This window comes from Girardinichthys multiradiatus, chromosome 21 (genome assembly GCF_021462225.1).
Source record: "Girardinichthys multiradiatus isolate DD_20200921_A chromosome 21, DD_fGirMul_XY1, whole genome shotgun sequence".
NCBI lineage: Eukaryota > Metazoa > Chordata > Actinopteri > Cyprinodontiformes > Goodeidae > Girardinichthys > Girardinichthys multiradiatus.
Window position 1 is genome coordinate 24,738,921 of NC_061813.1, and position 18,859 is coordinate 24,757,779.

At 40.6% G+C, this 18,859-nt stretch overlaps 2 protein-coding genes across 7 annotated transcripts in view; one reads left to right on the plus strand and one right to left on the minus strand.

Moving 5' to 3' along the window:
- The first annotated feature begins 1,507 nt into the window (after positions 1-1,507).
- LOC124857951 (centrosome and spindle pole-associated protein 1-like) lies at positions 1,508-17,781 on the plus strand. Of its 4 annotated transcripts, none has more exons than XM_047349563.1 (22): positions 1,508-2,101; positions 2,191-2,273; positions 2,359-2,453; positions 2,574-2,654; positions 5,305-5,406; positions 5,539-5,888; positions 6,533-6,627; positions 6,704-6,800; positions 7,974-8,031; positions 8,112-8,377; positions 8,462-8,580; positions 10,991-11,069; positions 11,306-11,399; positions 11,471-11,618; positions 12,408-12,488; positions 12,571-12,629; positions 12,764-12,907; positions 12,988-13,080; positions 13,179-13,277; positions 13,368-13,428; positions 15,520-15,642; positions 16,895-17,781. In XM_047349563.1, the coding sequence occupies exons 2-21, from the start codon at positions 2,222-2,224 to the stop codon at positions 15,639-15,641; spliced, it is 2,295 nt and encodes a 764-aa protein (XP_047205519.1). In that variant the 5' UTR covers positions 1,508-2,101; positions 2,191-2,221; the 3' UTR covers position 15,642; positions 16,895-17,781. The 4 variants fall into 4 exon arrangements, with proteins under 4 accessions (XP_047205519.1, XP_047205518.1, XP_047205520.1 ...); XM_047349562.1 differs by having other exon boundaries at positions 1,509-2,101; positions 8,115-8,377; positions 15,517-15,642; XM_047349564.1 differs by having other exon boundaries at positions 1,509-2,101; positions 8,133-8,377; positions 15,517-15,642.
- The window catches only part of arfgef1 (ADP-ribosylation factor guanine nucleotide-exchange factor 1 (brefeldin A-inhibited)), an 84,291-nt gene continuing 82,735 nt past the window's right edge, over positions 17,304-18,859 (minus strand). For all 3 annotated transcript variants that reach the window (XM_047349559.1, XM_047349558.1, XM_047349557.1), the window contains one exon: positions 17,304-18,618. In XM_047349559.1, the coding sequence (XP_047205515.1) occupies positions 18,403-18,618 (216 nt within the window). In that variant the 3' untranslated portion in view covers positions 17,304-18,402. The remainder of the gene's footprint in view (positions 18,619-18,859) is intronic.

Below are 18,859 nucleotides of genomic sequence, written 5' to 3' on the forward strand. Positions count from 1 at the left end.
GCCAGTTTGCTCTATCAATCAAATAGCTTTGGATAATGCACTTTCATTTTAATGATGTTTAATCATTAAAGTAAGCAATAACTTCACTATAGTACGTTGTAGTGCCATCAAACTCGTAGCACACAGAAAGTACCTCATATTGACCAAACGACAACTATTAATTTGGAAAAATGTGCTTAAATAGATTTTTTGTCATTTTTTTACTCTCAAAATAAGTATAAAATTGTCAATAACTTCACTATAGCATGCTATATTGTTTGGCGTTTATGGATTTTTCTTTGTATAAAGAACTAATGTAAACCTGGATAAGCTGGTAATACATAAACCATTTGCATCAAGTGATTGCATCAAATGGTTTTGGTTATTCATTTAATTTGTTTAGGTATAGTCAACTTAAATTTACAATAGTCGGAACATTTTAAGTTATATAAAGTCAAGTTGTTTAAGTATTCAGTAACAGAAAAAGTGGGTCTACTTGTGAGTGTACTTAAGATTACAATATTCAAAATTTATTATGAGTCTACTATAAATAAAATCATAGTTTAACTGAAAATACTAACTGCAACTAAAATATGTCATTCCAATTAAATTCTTCTTTTGTCAGTGAGCAAGTGATGTGATGTGGAGCTTGCAGGCAATTCCCACTGCAGTCTCCTTCATTATGATGCAAGAAACAAGACAGAAAATGGTATTCAGGTGAACAGGGTTTTGTGTGCAGCTGTAAGGACTTCATTAATATAGGGATTTTTATTATTCATTGTGATTTTATTTTATGTAATATTGCATGTAAGACGTTTTGTGTACTCATGTAATATTGTCTGATTTCATGTTGTGACACACTGCAAACAGTAAAGGAAAAGATAAATATTATTTGGTTGTAATACAGTTATTATCAGTATAAGCATGTCTGCATCAATAAAGGCAATGTTATGTTTATTCAAAAGATTCAAGATGATGTGCTCTCTGTGTGCTATGAGTTTGATAGCACTACAACGTGCTACAGTGAAGTTATTGACTATTGTATACATATTTTATTGGTAGAAAAATGACAAAAAATCTATTTAAGCACAATTTTCCAAAGTAATAGTTGTAGTATGATCAGATGAGGTACTTTCTGTGTGCTATGAGTTTGATGGCTCCACAACGTACTATAGTAAAGTTATTGCTTACTTTAATGATTAAACATAATTAAAATTAAAGCCATAATCCAAAGCTATTTGATTGATAGAGCAAACTGGTATTCGTAATGTTTTTTTTCTATCCTACATCTAGAAAAAGAGATTTTACTGAATATTTGGCTATTTAGGCTATAGTCTTAATATAGTATTAATTTCCAATCCAAGAAATGTAGTATGAAAAACGTGAGATCACATACACATAAAAATGATTTTAATGACAATACACCTCTCCTTGGCGACGCTATTGAATATTTCTCCATCATATTTTTCTGTTGTTGCAATTTGCAGACGGTTCCTGTCCATTTGAGGAGCAGCGAGCTCTGCATTGTTAGGCTCGTTTTGAGGAAAATACGATTGATGCTCACTGTCTGCCTTGCTGTGGTTGCAGAGAGGTGCTGGTTTTGTAGAAGCAATGTTCCGCTGATGAGTTATTGATCCGAAAAATCTGTGAATATCTTTCTAACTTTACCGAAGTAGAAAACGAAACTCTTCGCAGTCTATAGAAATATGTCAAACATCCATAACAGGCACTAATGTCAGCTAAACAGCCCGATTCCTGTGCCTCTTGTAATGTAATTGAAAAATGCTCACACAAAGCAGAGGTTTTGCGGTTCAGGGTGCTTTTTTTTAGTCTAATTTTGTGGTTTTGTTTACAGTTTCGCGCTAGCAACATCAATGAGTCTGTCGGGACGTTGTGTCATGGTTGCCCTTAGCAACGCGTAACGCTTCGTCCATCGTGCTTCAGCAGATTTGTCAGATGTTTTGGTCGAGAAACTCACATTTAAACTTTTTTAAAACCAAGAAACTCGTTTCAGTTAGCTATTATATAGAGGGAGCCGAAGTTCTTTGGTACTATATGAACATATACGACAATGGGACATTTTTTGAAGACAATATTTCAACATCTACACACACAAACCGAGGTATGCAGCTTCTTTGAACAAGCAATGCATTGGCATAAACTCAGGCAGCGAGCTGTTAAATGATGTTATTGTGTTATTGTCTTATACAGCCTGGTGTTTTACAATAAATAAGTGTCCAACATGCCCCCTTCCGCCTCAGCAGCACAGGAAATAACTCAACATTTCGACAGAGGTACTGTGCAAGTCCTCCAAAGTGAGCATGCTGTATTTTCTTGTAGTATTGTCTAGTATGGTGCTTTCTAATTAGCATTTTCCAGATTCAGGTTTAACTGCTCTAGGAAGAGATTATGAAAAGAAGAAGCAGAAGCTGCTGCTGGAGCTGCAGCTGGAGTACAAAGATTATGTTGCCAAGGTCTGGTCATTTTCCTTAAATAAGTATGTTTAAATATGGTTAAAACTCTTTGTCACTTTTCTAGTTAAGCCTAAGTGGATCTAAAGGACTGCTATGTTTTGTCCTACTTTCTTTCTTCAGAAAAACGATTGTAAAACCCGTGTGCATGACGGGCAGCACCAGGGTCTTTCCTTGCCTATAGAGGAGAAGCTATCAACAAAGGTGTGTGATTGTTTTGTACAGTGCATTGCCAACGTATTCATGTTGCAATGTAAACATCAGTGAATTTATTTGGATTTCATGTACTAGACCAACCCAAGTTAGTTCACAACTGTGATGATGAAGAAAAATGATGTATGGTTTTTGGTACTCGTACTCGTTGTCTTCCGCTGAGCCCAAGGCGTTCCCAGGCCAGCCGAGAGACATAGTACCTCCAGCGTGTCCTGGGCCGTCCCCTGGGCCTCCTCCCGGTGGGACGTGCCTGGAACACCTCCCGAGGAAGGCATCCAGGAAGCATCCGATATAAATGCCCGAGCCACCTCAACTGGCTCCTCTCGATGTGGAGGAGCAGCGGCTCTACTCCGAGCCCCTCCCGGATGGCCGAGCTCCTCACCCTATCTCTAAGGGAGTGCCCGGCCCCCCTACGGAGGAAGCTCATTTCAGCCGCTTGTATCCGGGATCTCGTTCTTTCGGTCATAACCCAAAGTTCATGGCCATAGGTAAGGGTAGGAACGTAGACCAACCGGTAAATCGAGAGCTTCGCTTTTCGGCTCAGCTCTCTCTTCACTACAATGGACCGGCACGGTACCCCATTACTGCGGCAGCCGCACCGATCCGTCTGTCGATCTCCCGCTCCATTCTTCCCTCACTCGTGAACAAGACCCCAAGATACTTGAACTCCTCCACTTGAGTTAGGAACTCCCCTCCAACTTGAAGAGGACAAGCCACCCTTTTCCGGTCGAGAACCATAGCCTCGGACAGCCGCTTCACACTCGGCTGCGAACCGCCCCAGTGCATGCTTGTAGGTCTTGGCTAGAGGGGGCCAGCAGGACCACGTCATCTGCAAAAAGAAGAGACGAAATCCACTGGCCCTCAAACCAGACCCCCTCCGACACTTGGCTGCACCTAGAAATCCTGTCCATAAAAGTTATGAACAGGACCGGTGACAAAGGGCAGCCCTGTCCAACATGCACCGGGAACAGGTCCGACTAAGTCCCGGCAATGCGGACCAAACTCCTGCTCCGGTTGTACAGAGACCGGATTGCCCCTAATAAAGGGCCCCCAATTCCATACTCCTGGAGCACAACCCACAGGGCACAACGAGGGACACAGTCAAATGCCTTCTCCTGGTCCACAAAACACATGTGAACCGGTTGGGCAAACTCCCATGAACCCTCGAGTACCCTGTAGAGGGTATAGGGCTGGTCCAGTGTTCCACGGCCTGGACAAAAACCTACTGGTTTTTGGTCTTTTTTTTTAAAAATAAGCAGCTTCCTTTACTCCGAAACCCCTAAATAAAATCCCCAGCCATTAATTTTCTTTCATAGAGATCACCTCTTTGTATTTTAATAGTTGATCTGCAAAGGCATCAAAAGGTCAGCAGACAGATCAGAAACACAGAACACTCAACAAACATGTGGAGGCATTTTTAGGCCTATATGCAAAAAACTACATGTGGCAAAAAAAGTATCCTTCCACATTACCCCTTCACATCATCTCTACAGTGTAACATGGTGGTGGCAGCGTCATGCTGTAGGGATGCTTTTCTTCAGCAGAGACAAGGAAGCTGGACTGAAAATGAACAGAGCTAAAGACAAGATATGACTGGAAGAGTATTTATTGGAAAAAAAGAGGCTGCAAAAGATTTAAGACTGGGGCGGAGTTTCACATTCCAGCAGGACAATGACCCTAAACATACAGTCAGAGCTACAACAGAAAGGAAACTTAGATTAAACAATATTGGGCCAGGGAGGCCCTTCTTTTGTTCAGGACTCCCTCCCCAGATGAGAATGGGGGCTGTTGGCTGTTGGGCCCTGGGGTCAGGCCGGGCGGTAGGGGTCTGGGCCGGGTGCCAGCACTAGACTGGGCTGGTGCCGAGATGTTCTATACTGAGCTGCAGTTGCCACCAAATACATCTTGCATTCATTAGTACCGAGCGCCTTTCTGTAACAATGCTGTTGTTATATATGTTTCTGCAGGTGTAGAAACAGTCTTCTAGAGTGTTATCTTGTATTCCCTTTTGCCCAACCTCTCTCTTTTTCTTGTCCATTGCAATTGAAATAATCCCAAAGCAATTTCTAATAAAGTTTTTTATATATATATCAAGCGGAGCATTATAGCATTAGCCGTAATGCTCCACTTGTGAAAGTAAATCTATTAAGCTTCTTCTTGGCACTCAGACAACAATCCTGATTGCTATTCTGCTGGACAGGACATGTTAGAAAAATAAAAAGATTAAACCATATTCATCTATTGGAATGTCCCACTCAAAGCCCAGATCTAAGTCAAAACGAGGATCCCTTGGAAGACCTAAAAATTACTGTTCCATCTAATCTGACTGAGCTTATCAGTTTCTAGATGTTAAAGCTGCTGGAGACGTACACAATATGTGCAGCTAATAGCAGCAAAAGGTGTTTTACAAAGTATTTACTCAGAGGGGCTGAGTAAAAATGCATGCCACACATTTCTTATTTATATTCGTAAAAAATATTAAAAGCTTGTTTGTCTGTCCTTGTCACTACTGTGTTGAGCTATACCTTAAAAGCATATTAAAATACATCGCAGTCATTTTAACACAACCAAATGTGAAAACCCTCAGCAGTATGAACACTGTTGCAAAGCACTGAGTATGTTTTTTATTTATTGGTCACAGGAAAGGCTGAGAGAAGAGAGACAGAAAGAATGCAACCTTTTTCTCCAGGAGCAAGCTCAAAACAGGAAGATAAAGAGAGGAACACCTCCTGTTCCTTCTAAGGTACAAAACTGAGAAACAAGAGTAGATCTTTCTTAGAACTAAAGACCCAACTGAAGAAGATACAAAGCTGGTATATGTAGCACAAAACAAAAACCTTCTTTTAAAAATTGTCCCCATAATTGATCATTTCAGCCAGAACTGCAAGCATCAGCAGCAACTAGTTCCGGCCCTGCTCTGTCCTTCCTAAATACCCAGACAAGCACACCGCCTGGATTCAAGGAGAGCTCTGAATCCAGGAGAAATGCTGCCACTCTGACCAAGGCAGGAAATAACGGAAGAACCCCAGACACCTGGAGACATGGCCCACAGAGGCGAAGGAGATGGCAAATTGATCAGCCAAAGAAGACACACAGCTCTGAGGAGGAGCTGAACACAGATGAAGAAGAGGACTTTGATTTCAGAGGCCGAAGGAGGCAAGACAGAATCACTTATGAGCAGGAGTACAATGAGGAATCGGGAACCCCAGAGCGCAGAGGGAGAAGGTGCAGCATGTTTTTATTATTTAGAAAGGTTTTGAACTTTTTTCAATTATTTCCACAGAGTTAGGGGTTAGTTTGTAGAATCTTGATTGAATTCATTTTGTTTTGCATGGGCTTATGGCAGAGCTTTGCAAAACATGAGGAGAATGGAGGCCTTTACTATTCAAAACCAAAACAGCAATGATGGGATCTAGAAGAATAAACAAGCTTAACTTCTATACTTCTTTAGCTTAAAACAATTTTACTTTCAAGACTTATCACAATAAGAACAAAGTAACCACTTCAAGCTGCTGCTGGGTAACTGCTGTCTGCTGAATAGTTCCTGCAATAGAAAGCTTTGTTTTTCTGACTGTGTGTTTCTCTGCACGTCATCAAAAAATGGCTCACAAACTTTCTAAATCAGCAAAGTTTAAGATACTTTTTTGGCACTAGTGGCCTTTATTTTTTGACAGTAGGCAGACAGGAAAGAGGGGTAGAGAAAGGGGGAGACATTCGGCTAATGTCGCCGGGTGTGGAACTCGAACCCGGGACGGCTGCTTCGAGGACTGTAGCTTCTGTATATGGTCGCACGCTTAACCCATACACCATCAGCGCCGCGGCAATGCTCAACAGTTTAAACAAGTTGTAATTTGTGCATCTTTACTCAGCATTAGTCAAACACCACAGAACACGGAGAAAGCAGCAAGACCTACACTCGTTACCAACAAGGAGGAGAAAGAGTTTGCAACTGGACTCATGATCGGTAAGGTCCACTATTATTGGAAACCGCTTTAAGAGATATGTATATTCACCGGATTATTTTTCTGTCGCTAATGCAGGGGCAGCAGAGGAACGGAGAGTTACTCAAATGAAGAAGGAGCAATATAGGCAGGAATTGCTTAGACAAATTGCAGAACAACAGGAAAACAAGATAAAGTTAGTATATAATGAGGGAATAATCACTGTAATCCTCTACACCTTGCTCAGTAAACAGGACTTTAAACGATAGTGAATCTGGGTATTTTCAACAAGATGTAGGAGTTTTCTGACACAATATAGTGTGAGAAGAAGGCAAAAACATTTTCCCTAGAAATGATATTTAAAATGACTTGAACTGTTATAAAACACGTATGTCTGTATTAAGCTTTAGAAAGGGGTTTTTGTCTGTTTTTATGAAGTGTTCAGAAGTTTAGTTTTTCTTTCAAGGAAATGGGTAATGAAGTGCTTCTGGGGGAGGCTTTGCTAACAATCTTTTTGAATGTATTTGCACACACTTTTTGCTGTAAATGCAAATGTATTTTCATCATTAGAATATATTTTTACTTTTTTTAAACAATGTTTTTTACAAATTGGACAAAAGGTTGTTTTTCAGAAGGACAAAGCAGGATCAACACGTTTTCCTTCTAGGAAGGACATATTGATGGTTCATGTAAATAATAATTAAACATCACTGACTGATTCAGATTTGGTTCCACATCCTCCATTCACCAATTTTTGCAAAACAATGGAGAAAATGATTGAGTACAAGAAAAGCAATAAAACATCAAATGACCCACAGCTACCATCCTACATCAGGATTCCTGCTTGGGCAACACATCCAGTGGCCATCAATGTTTGACAACAAGGGAAGAAACAGGGTCTCTTGGGGCACAGGGCCATCCAGTGGTCCCCAATCAATATCAATCAATATCACATGACACTCGACAACATAAACCTAAACCTGTATCAAATCATAGTTGTTTTATTTTTTAAGCACTTTTCAGTTTATTGGTTCAGAATATGTTGACATTCTGGGAAGATGTTATGACCTTTTTCTGCTCTCTAACAGTTTTCCTGTGATCTGAGAATTAATCATTTTATCTGCTGTTATTTACACTTTTTGCACAACATTGCTCCAACATAATGAAAAATATATTAGGGTGGATGGATCTAAAATATATATTAAAGAACAGTTTTGGCAATAAACTGGCCAAAAGTGAACCTATAAATAATGGCACATATAATGTGAGCAGGTTAGGGTTAAGTGGATGTATAATGAAAAGAAACACGACACTGACTGACATGACCCTGAGCGACGTGTGATGATTTCTAAATATCTTTTTTTCCCAGAGAGAAGAAAACGTTGCTGAAAGTTGGTACCACTGAAGCTATAGCTCCTGGGAAAGAGGTAGATGAACCACATTTAAAGAAAAAGCAAAACAGATTCCCTGCAGATTGACTAATTACTCAAACATGATGTGTGAACAGCAGTTTGGCTCTGCATCTCAGCAGCCCGAGAGCTTCAAACGGGATGTTTTTGATACCATGGGGTTTGATCCCAAACATAATGATCCAGTTGAAAGCCAACAACACAGAACTCTTGGACAGAATTCCCTCGTGTGCTTCAGTCCAGCCGTCAATCAGCTGCCAGGGAGCACATTGCCTCTGTCTGGGATGGGAACAGTGCAAGTGGTCCCACCATTTGATTATTACAGCGGCTTCACAGGCATACAAGGACAGGTGGCCTTCCCATGGTAGCTAACAGTGACTTTATTTCATTAATAAACTGAACAACACCAATGTGAACTGGCTGTAAATTCTGTGACTGTGTTTTGCAGGGTCCCTGTTGTTCCTCCTGTACCTCACACGGTTTCCAACGCTGACATGAGCCGGTATGATGCAGCTTTTTATCAAGGAGGAACCAGAAGGCAGGATCCCCATTCTAACCGCAATCTGAGTAAAGTTTCACAGTCACTTCAGTCAGTCATGCATGTGCATTCTTGTTGGTGTGATGTGCCGACTGATGCATTTGTTCACAGTGTCTTTCAAGTCCTTTAATAATATTCAACAGTCAAATGAGATGTCGAAATCCAGCCGTCAAAGGTCAGTGTCCTGCAACTTTTAGATGTGTCCAACACATCTGAATCAAATGGCTGGATGGCCTCCTCAGCATTCAGTCCAGTTCTACAGAGTACTGCTGTTAACTAAGGAAAGTTATACATTGTTTCGAAGTTTCTTTTTACAGATTTAAATCTGTGAAGTGCAGCGTGCCATTATATTCTGCTTTGGTCTAAACCACCCAGATCCTCTCTGATTGACTGTTCAGAGTCATTGTTATGTTGCTGCTCACCAGTCTTTTAAAGGCTTTTATCAGGTTTTCTTTAAGCAAACTGTAAACAGGACTTCTATTGGCTTTCTTTCAACAATGATTTTCGTCTTGTGTATGACTTATATTTGTCCTATTTGGCAGATTCTTCCACTTGATCTGTAGATATCAGGTCTGCTCATTAGGGTTTTAGAGTAAAGGTGACTGAACACAAATGCACACCGTACTTTGTGTTTGTCTCCATATCTTCATTCCCAACTTGTCTCTGGTGTTCCTTGGTCTTTATAGAATAGAATAGAATAGAAATATCTTTTATTGGCCCACAGTGGGGGCGTTTAGGTGTTACAGCAGCAAAGCGAAAGGCAAATGTAAGCATGCAGATAAACACAAATGGTAGAAAATAAAAAAGCAAAAAATAAGAAATAAGAGACTGTACAGTAAGGACAGATTTACAACATAAGAAAATAATACTGCTTTGTCATATAACATAATCAGATTCAAAGAAATGTGCAACTTAGTAGGATAAATAAAACATATGTACAATATGTGCATCAATATTTCTAAATAAAAACAACAGATTATTTACAAGAAATGGAAAAACTGTACAAATAACAGCAGGGATGTAAACACTTATTGAGTCTGTTGGGAGCTGATGGTTATAAAGTCTAACAGCTGCTGGGGGCAGCGGTCTTTCACTGAAGGAGCGCTCCAGCTCTGCAACAGCTTCATCCATGGGGTGGAGACAACAGTGATGTTATTTTTGTCTCCCACCATCTGCACTGGGTCGAGGGGCCATCCTAGGACACTACTGGCCTTCCTGATGAGCTTATCTAACTGCTTCCTCTCAGCTGTAGATAAGTTGCTGCTTCAACAAACCACACCATAGAAGATGGTTGATGCCACCACAGAGTCAAAAAAGGTCTTCAGGAGCGCCCCCTGCCCTCCAAAAGACCTCGGTCTCCTTAGTAGGGTGAGTTTGCTCTGACCCTTCCTGTAAGGGTCAGAAACTCACCCTTCAGTGTCGTAACTCCAGTCCAGTTTATTGTTCAGGTGAACACCCAGGTACATCAGTTACTTGGATGTTCACTGGTGTCGGTGTGGTGGTGGGCCTGCAGAAATCCACCACCAGCTCCTTGGTTTTCCCCAGGTTGATCAGCAGATGGTTCTGCTGGCACCAGTCCACAAAGTCCTGTGTCCACTGTCTTTACTCTGAGTTGTCCTCACCTGTGATTACTCCAACTATGGGAGAGTCTTAAGAGAACTTCTGAAGATGGCAACTAGAGGAGTTGATGGAGATGTCTGCAGTGTAGAGGGTGAACAGGAATGGTGCCAACACAGGTGGGGTCCTTGTATTGCAGACCAGCATATCAGAGACACAGCCCTGTGTCCTCACATGCTGCAGGCAGCCAGTAAAGTAGCCCAGTAGCCACTGGGACAGGATATTGGTGGACATTTGACTATTAAAATGGTACCATTGTTAACCGATGTTCTCTAACAAACCTCTGCGGGACTCACAGAACAGCAGGATCTATACTGAGATTAAATTACACACAGGTAGACTGTGCCTTCACAGAAATATGGGTCTGAATACAAATGCACACCATACTTTTCAGATTCTTCATTGTAAACATTTTTTAAAACTATGTATCCTTTTCCATCTATTTTTACAATTATGCAATAGTTTGTGTTGGTTTGTCACATTAAATCCCAGTAACATTGACATTTGTGGTTTTAGCATTAAAGAAATGAAATAAATAAAAGAGGGGTTGAATAGTTTTGCAAGTCACTGCAGGAAGCATTGTTTTAGCTCTGTTAACGTTTCATATATGTACTTTTACTGCAGTAAAAACAAATAGTTATCTTTATCTAGCAAGTTCTGTTTAGAAATTATTTATTCCTCTTCACTTTTTTGTCTTGTATGAAAACAAATCTAAATATTATATTACAATTACTGGTAGTAACTTATAAAACTTAGTAACAACTTCCTAAATTGCTCGACTATTTAAATGAATCAGAATCTTATTCTGAATTATCTTCATAGATAGGATGCTTGGAGGGGCTCAGCAGAAGGAAACATATGAGACTCCCCTTCCAATGTCTCCCCCTGTCAGAGCCAATAAGTAAGTGTTCACTTCAACTCTTCCATACGGAAATCCTTATTGATTCTGATGTAAAGGTAAAGTGGTTTTACAATGTGTTGTATTACAGACCTTTGTGTTAAAACAAATTTTAAAAGTTAAATGTTGAAATAAAGTTTTCTATGTTAGATAAAAGTCTGTTTTCCAGAAGAAGGAATGACAGCAATCAGCACGTCTAGAAGGGATTTCTTGTAATTTGTTGCTCCTTCTGCTTTTAGTGGGTCTCCTTTGGATATTGAGGGGCTTCATGCTGACGGTTCCAGGCTAAGGAATGAGAGACCCCAGAGCTACAGAGAAGCACTAAGGCAGCAGGTAAATAATTATTGCATCGTAAAGAAAAAAAACGTGTGTTTCTACAGCGCATTGAGGCTTTCTTTGTTCAGGTTACAGAAAAAGAAGAGTGTACAAGAAAAGAGAAAGAGGAGAAGAAGAGGCGAGATGCTTCTGAGCTGGAGGCTGAGGTGGTGTATGACCCCTGGGGGAAGGGCGGAGGAGGAGCTCCAATTAAAGACAAGCATGGAAACCTTTTTAGTAAGTTGGCTTTATTTGAAGGTTTTTGTTTATTAGATTTATTTAGTCTTCTAACATTTATTAACTTATCAGAGGACTTATCCTTCCTGAGATATGCCTGTGTTACTGGTCATTTAATCTAAAATCTTAATCTTCAGTTAAATATATTTCGATGTTCCAATTGAATCTCCACGCTGGCTACAACAGTCTTTTTCAAGTAAAAGCTGGGGTGGAAATGTTACTATGCATAGCACTTTCTCCTAATGTAAATTTTAAAAAGAAGGGAATCACAGTTTTATTAGTTTTTACAATCAATTGACCCACCCTCCATGACTGATGTTAAGACTTGGGAAATGGAGTTTGCCAGGCAGATTCCAGATGTCATTTGGGAAGAGACTGTTTTGTTCCTTCATGGACTTTACTAAATAAAATAACAAGCTCCATAAATTGATCTCAGATATATCTGGTCAGTGAGATAAACGTAATGGCTAAGAGGCAAATCTAGTTCACTGCTTTTTCCTAAATTGATTTGAATTGAAATTCTAGGTCTGGTTTGACTGACTGGAAAGGTAAGCGGTGCCTAGTTTTAAGATTTAGCTCAAAAAAAGGCTAATAATCTCCATAATCTCAATATTTGTGCTACATGGGTTGTGTCTATGTATGGTTATATTTGTATACGTTAGTTTTTACAGTGTAACCTTTTGTTACCTAAGAAAGATGGATCTCAATGAAATTAGCAGAAGCTGATGTAATTTTAAAGATTTAGAACAATAAATACAAATACAGGGTGTTTTTTGTGTTTGTTTTCAGGTGACCTGTATCACATGCACAGGATTAATAACAGAATGACCTCTCTGAGAGCTGAAGCTGGGGCTCCAATTTCTCAGCAAGGTCCCTATCAGCTCTGTCCACATTTTTGTGTTTTGGAAGTTGCCTCTTTTTTCACTTTCTCGTGTCTTGTCTAACTTTGTAGAGTCGAGTCATCAGTCGCCTCTGCAGCAGGACAGGTACAAGGAGGAACTGGAACAGCAGGTTAGGTTAGAGGGGCTTACAGAGCCTGGTGGCATTCATTGAACAAATTGAGGCATGCTTTGTAATGTTTGTTTTTATTGCAAAAGTTAGTACTTTTGGTTTTATTTCAGCAGCTTGTCAATGTATTCAAACAGATGGAAGAGAAGAAGAGAAAGCAGGCCGAGGAACGGGAGCGTCTTAAGATCTTAGAGGAGAAAGAAGCGAAGAGGCTTGCGACGGAAAGGGCCCACATTCAGCAGCGATACGAGGATGAGCAGAGGAGAGAAAAAGAGATCAGAGTGAGGGCCCTCACAACATCTCACCAACTTCCTTCTCAACATTGGATTAGTTATAGGGTCACTTTTTTTTGTTTCTGCAGAATAAACACAAACGCAGCAATCAAGCTGAAACTCGTGACACCAAGGAGGATATCAGCAAAGGGCAGAAAATTCAGAGTTCTCGTCGAAATGAGGTAGAACAAATCTTCAAATAGGATGGTGATTTGTTTTTTTTTTAAACAGATTTGTCAAAGAATGTCAAAGATGGACCTTTTTTTGGTTCTTTTAACAGAGAGGACCTACTCCTCCTGTCCCAGCTTTGCAGAGGAAGCATACAAATGTTGTGACATCAAGGCCTTCCTCTATTGTGAGCCCACTTAAATCAAAGACTGTAAGTCACCTAGTAATGCACACTTATACATTTGTTGTGTGGGGGCCATAAAATAAAATATTAATGAACTCACACATATATATTTGCTAGGAGCGCATTGTATCGGCGCCAAACACCCAACCAGTTCCTGAGAGCAAGCCTTTAGCACCCGGTGAGTCTGAAATAAATGCCTGGTTACATACATTTACCTCCTTACAAAATTATTCATAACAGAACTTTTCCACATTTTGTTACATTATAACCATAAAGTTTGATGTGTTTTATTGGGATTTTATTTCCATCCTCTGAAAAAGGAAGTACTGTATGTAATGTATGGCACAGCAACAAACCTACCAAGACATGGCGGTCTTCCTAAGCTGACAGGACAAGCAAGGAGAGCATTGATCAGAGATACACCTAAGGGAAAAATGGTAGCTCTGGAGGAGCTGCAGAGATCCACAGGTTACGTAGGATAATCAGTTGACAGGAAGAAGGCAGCAAAGAGCTAGGATTAGGGTGGAGGTTTGTCCTGCTGGGTTTCCTTAGATAGAAAAACCTTATATCCAATTAGAATAAATGACTGAATCTGACTGCACCGTTCAATGGTTAGGATTAATTGGAATATACAGGGGTTGGACAATGAAACTGAAACACCTGGTTTTAGACCACAATAATTTATTAGTATGGTGTAGGGCCTCCTTTTGCGGCCAATACAGCGTCAATTCATCTTGGGAATGACATATACAAGTCCTGCACAGTGGTCAGAAGGATTTTAAGCCATTCTTCTTGCAGGATAGTGGCCAGGTCACTACGTGATACTGGTAGAGGAAAACGTTTCCTGACTCGCTCCTCCAAAACACCCCAAAGTTGCTCAATAATATTTAGATCTGGTGACTGTGCAGGCCATGGGAGATGTTCAACTTCACTTTCATGTTCATCAAACCAATCTTTCACCAGTCTTGCTGTGTGTATTGGTGCATTGTCATCCTGATACACGGCACCGCCTTCAGGATACAATGTTTGAACCATTGGATGCACATGGTCCTCAAGAATGGTTCGGTAGTCCTTGGCAGTGACGCGCCCATCTAGCACAAGTATTGGGCCAAGGGAATGCCATGATATGGCAGCCCAAACCATCACTGATCCACCCCCATGCTTCAGTCTGGGCATGCAACAGTCTGGGTGGTACGCTTCTTTGGGGATTCTCCACACCGTAACTCTCCCGGATGTGGGGAAAACAGTAAAGGTGGACTCATCAGAGAACAATACATGTTTCACATTGTCCACAGCCCAAGATTTGCGCTCCTTGCACCATTGAAACCGATGTTTGGCATTGGCATGAGTGACCAAAGGTTTGGCTATAGCAGCCCGGCTGTGTATATTGACCCTGTGGAGCTCCTGACGGACAGTTCTGGTGGAAACAGGAGAGTTGAGGTGCACATTTAATTCTGCCGTGATTTGGGCAGTCATGGTCTTATGTTTTTTTTGGATACAATCCGGGTTAGCACCCGAACATCCCTTTCAGACAGCTTCCTCTTGCGTCCACAGTTAATCCTGTTGGATGTGGTTCGTCCTTCTTGGTGGTATGCTGACATTACCCTGGATACCGTGGCTCTTGATACATCACAAAGACTTGCTGTCTTGGTCACAGATGCGCCAGCAAGATGTGCACCAACAATTTGTCCTCTTTTGAACTCTGGTATGTCACCCATAATGTTGTGTGCATTTCAATATTTTGAGTAAAACTGTGCTCTTACCCTGCTAATTAAACCTTCACACTCTGCTCTTACTGGTGCAATGTGCAATCAATGAAGACTGGCTACCAGGCTGGTCCAATTTAGCCATGAAACCTCCCACACTAAAATGACAGGTGTTTCAGTTTCATTGTCCAATCCCTGTATGTACCTGACTTTGTGAAGTGCCTTGAGACGACATGTGCTGTGAATTGGTGCTATATAAATAAACTGAATTGAATTGAACTTTAGCAGGACAATAGCCCTAAACATTCAGCCAGAGCTTTAATAGAGTGGTTTACCTCAAAGAATATTCATGTTAGATCGGCCTAGTCAAAGTCTATACCTAAAATCCAACTGATAATCTGTGGCACAACTTGAAATTTCTACTTTGTGTTAGTCTTTTACACAAAATCCCAATAAAATACATTGAGGATTCTGACAGTAATGTGGCTAAATGTATAAAAACACTTTTTATATTCCTGTTTTTAATCTTCTTCCTCCTGCACTCCTGATGCGTTCCTCAGCAGGTCAACAGGAAGTGATCAGAGAGCTGTCAGCACTCCGTAACCTTCTGAGGACAGAACAGAGAAAGCTGGAGCTTCAGCTGGACCAGACGGAGACTCACCGCTCTCATTTGAGCAAGCATTAAAGTACGATAATCCTTCATAATTCTGTCTTGTTAAAATACAATAATATTTTTGCTAGCAGCATAGTGGCTGTTTCTGTTCTTTGAACTGGTGAAAAAACATAACCCAAGTCAAAAACTGCCCCTTCTCTATGCTGATTTGTCCCAATCTGATGCCTTCAATTAAGCAAATAAAGAATCTGCTGACATATTAACCACAAATACTTCCATTGCCTCTACATTTCTACATTTCCTGAAAAGAAAAATGTCTGAAATTTCAACCAGCTTACATACAGAGGTACTCATAGATATATGCTATGAAATCAGCACTGGGTTCCCCCTGATGGCTTCACTTGATATACAGGATCACATATCTGTCCGCTGCAGGACACCAGACATCGGTCCGAAGTGGTTTTGTAAGACACAAAGGGACTGATTATTACAGCCAAACTTCAAGAGCAGTAACTCTGAGCCTTTACTTTTCATTTGGTTGATGACATCACACAAGGCACAAGAATGGAGCTGATCAGCTGTTATTAGTGAACATTATACCCTATTAGCCATGTTTGACAGATTTCAAGATTGTCAAGCATTTAAGTTACATGTTTAGGCCAGAGTTTGACTCTGATAGCCTTCAAACTGTAATGATGACAAAAATAATTTCATGTTTGTTTTTGAATGTTACCATCTGAGCAGAAGTCTGGGTGATAGATTTAAGGAGCTGCATCTCAGAGATGCAGTGAGTAGTTTCTGTTCTTTTAACAAAATAAGGCTAACAAGAAGGAAGGCAGTCACTGTTCCACTAGAACGGAGAGAGGGGAACAGCACAGAAAGTACACAGCTTCCACCGTTTTCATAAAAAAAAAAAAACCCAAAAAAAACACATGCAGATAATTTTTACTTTCCAAGAGACCAGCGGCGGTTTCCCCATTCAGGCAGAAGGGACACCCTCCAGTATTTTCCAACAGCAGTCTAAGGGCCAGGCTAGTTTAGCACTTTGTTTCTTTGCCAGATAAACTGTGGCTCATGGTTCCACTCAGTGGCTGGTGCCAACGCAGAGAGCCTGCTGGCCAGGTCAGCTGCATGGTGGTGATAGTCTGGGGCCAGGCATGGGGAATTAAGGCAATAAAAAACACTTTTTTTTACATTTCAGATTTTTAAAGATTTACTAAATGAAATATTTCTTTATTTAAATGAGCTAAATCTTTCAATCTGAACATTGCAGCACCACTTGCATGTACTCTGGCGATAAAACGGAGGCCTTCTGTTTTCCTCAGATCCTGTAAAGAAAAACAACTCTCCATGTGGATACAGGTTTGACGCTTCACCCTGGGAGAAACACCACGTCATCTAGTTCTCCATGAGCCGGTCTCCACAGGGTATTTACACTTACAGTGGCTTGCAAGATGTTTCCATAACTGCAGATAAGGAGGCTCCTGGGGGCCCTCCTTTAAACCCATCAACATTAACAGATTGTGCAACACAGGTTCTCCTCAGTGACCAGAGTCTGATTAGATGGTATTTGCAAGATGATTTAAACTTAAAACTTTTGTATATGCTTATAGAATTTTTTTATTCATGCATTAAAATAAACGTTTAAAATAAATCTGAATTGTGTAGTTATACTGACTGATTATTGATGAGATAGATCCGTTAAAACTCACTGATTCTTCGGTTCAAATCAGCCAAGTTCAAAAACTTTATTGACCTAGAACCTGATTAGAATGCCAGATGATGTATTGTACAGAAAGTTGTACATAATCTTTTTCAACATAGAAAACTTTACATTGCTGTATCATATACATTTAGTTTTCTACATCCATGAGCAGGAATGCATCCAATTTACACTTAAAGCACGGCTAACGTTTGTAATTTTCTCTATACATATATCCTTCCCCAGACCAAGACAATCAGAAAAAAAACAATATATTATCAAGTTTTTGATTTTGTACAGTTGAGCGACAACTAAACCTACATGAAAACAGAAAATAGAATAGTGACTCCATAAAGCAGCTAGCATCAGTTTGCTTCCTTGTCTTCCAGCTCCAGACGCCTGGTTACTGTCTCATCTTTTGTTAAAAACATAACATATAAAATGGAAATAAATTAACCTTTCACTTTCCACAGTCTTGTTTAATTACAAACCATACCGTGTTGGACAATCTGGAGGAGGTGCAGTCAAATAAATTATCACAAAAGTAAAATCTCCAGTGCAATCAAAAAAAAAAAAAAAAAAAATCAACCAACCAAGATCAAGTGCTGCAAAGAAAAAAAACGGGAGAAAAATAAACAAAATCTAGTGTCGTTATTATAAGATTATTTTACACCGCGGCAAGTTTGTACAACTAGTTTAATCCGAGAGACTAACCACTGCTAATGTTAGCCGTCTGCAGTGCAGAGAGATCGTCAGCCATGTGTGAGAGATAAATGTCATGTTTCATAGTTGCTGAATATTTGCATGTAGCTGAAATCATTCATTCTTCATCTTTTAAATATACAGTAAGAAGCACACGTGTTGAGATTTAGATCAGAGATATTGGTACATGTCAGTTGTTGATCAGTAGTTTCAACCAGTGGAGGCGTCGCTACACCTGGTGCAAGACACGACTGTTTTTATGATGATACTCACCCTAACCCTCCATCTGTGAGGGTTAAGGGTTTCCAACCAATCAGGTTAAAGTGTTCGCCATACAACAGAAGGGGAGGGGGGGGGGGGCCCTGAGGAGGCGCAGCACGACCGCACAGATCAGCGGCGGGGGTTGGTTTGTGTGTTAGAGGTGCAGCATCACTGGGCCTCCTCCCCAGCCTCCTCCCCCACCTCCATGTCTGTTTCTGGCTCTGCATGAATCCGCTCATGTTCCGACTCAGGCAGCTGTGCAATGTTAAAGACGAGTCCGATGCGCAGGTAGAACTTCCTCAGCACGGCCCGGAGTTCAGGGATCAGGTCAAACTGCATGATCTCACACAGGAGGGGGTAGTATCTGGATGCATGAGCCTTGAACTGTCAGGAGGCAGAAAGACAGAACATTGCATTAATCCATTACAGCATCCTGCAAAAGTGTGGATCTTTCTCACATGTTCTGATGTCATATTCTCATCTGGTAAACTGGTATTGTTAGAACGGCCTAGTCAAATCCAGACCTAATTCCAGCTACAATAGCAAATCAGTTTATTGCTTTTTAAGGCTCTATATGTGCTTGTTAACGTTATCATTATAAAAAAATCACTCATCTTTGTGTTTC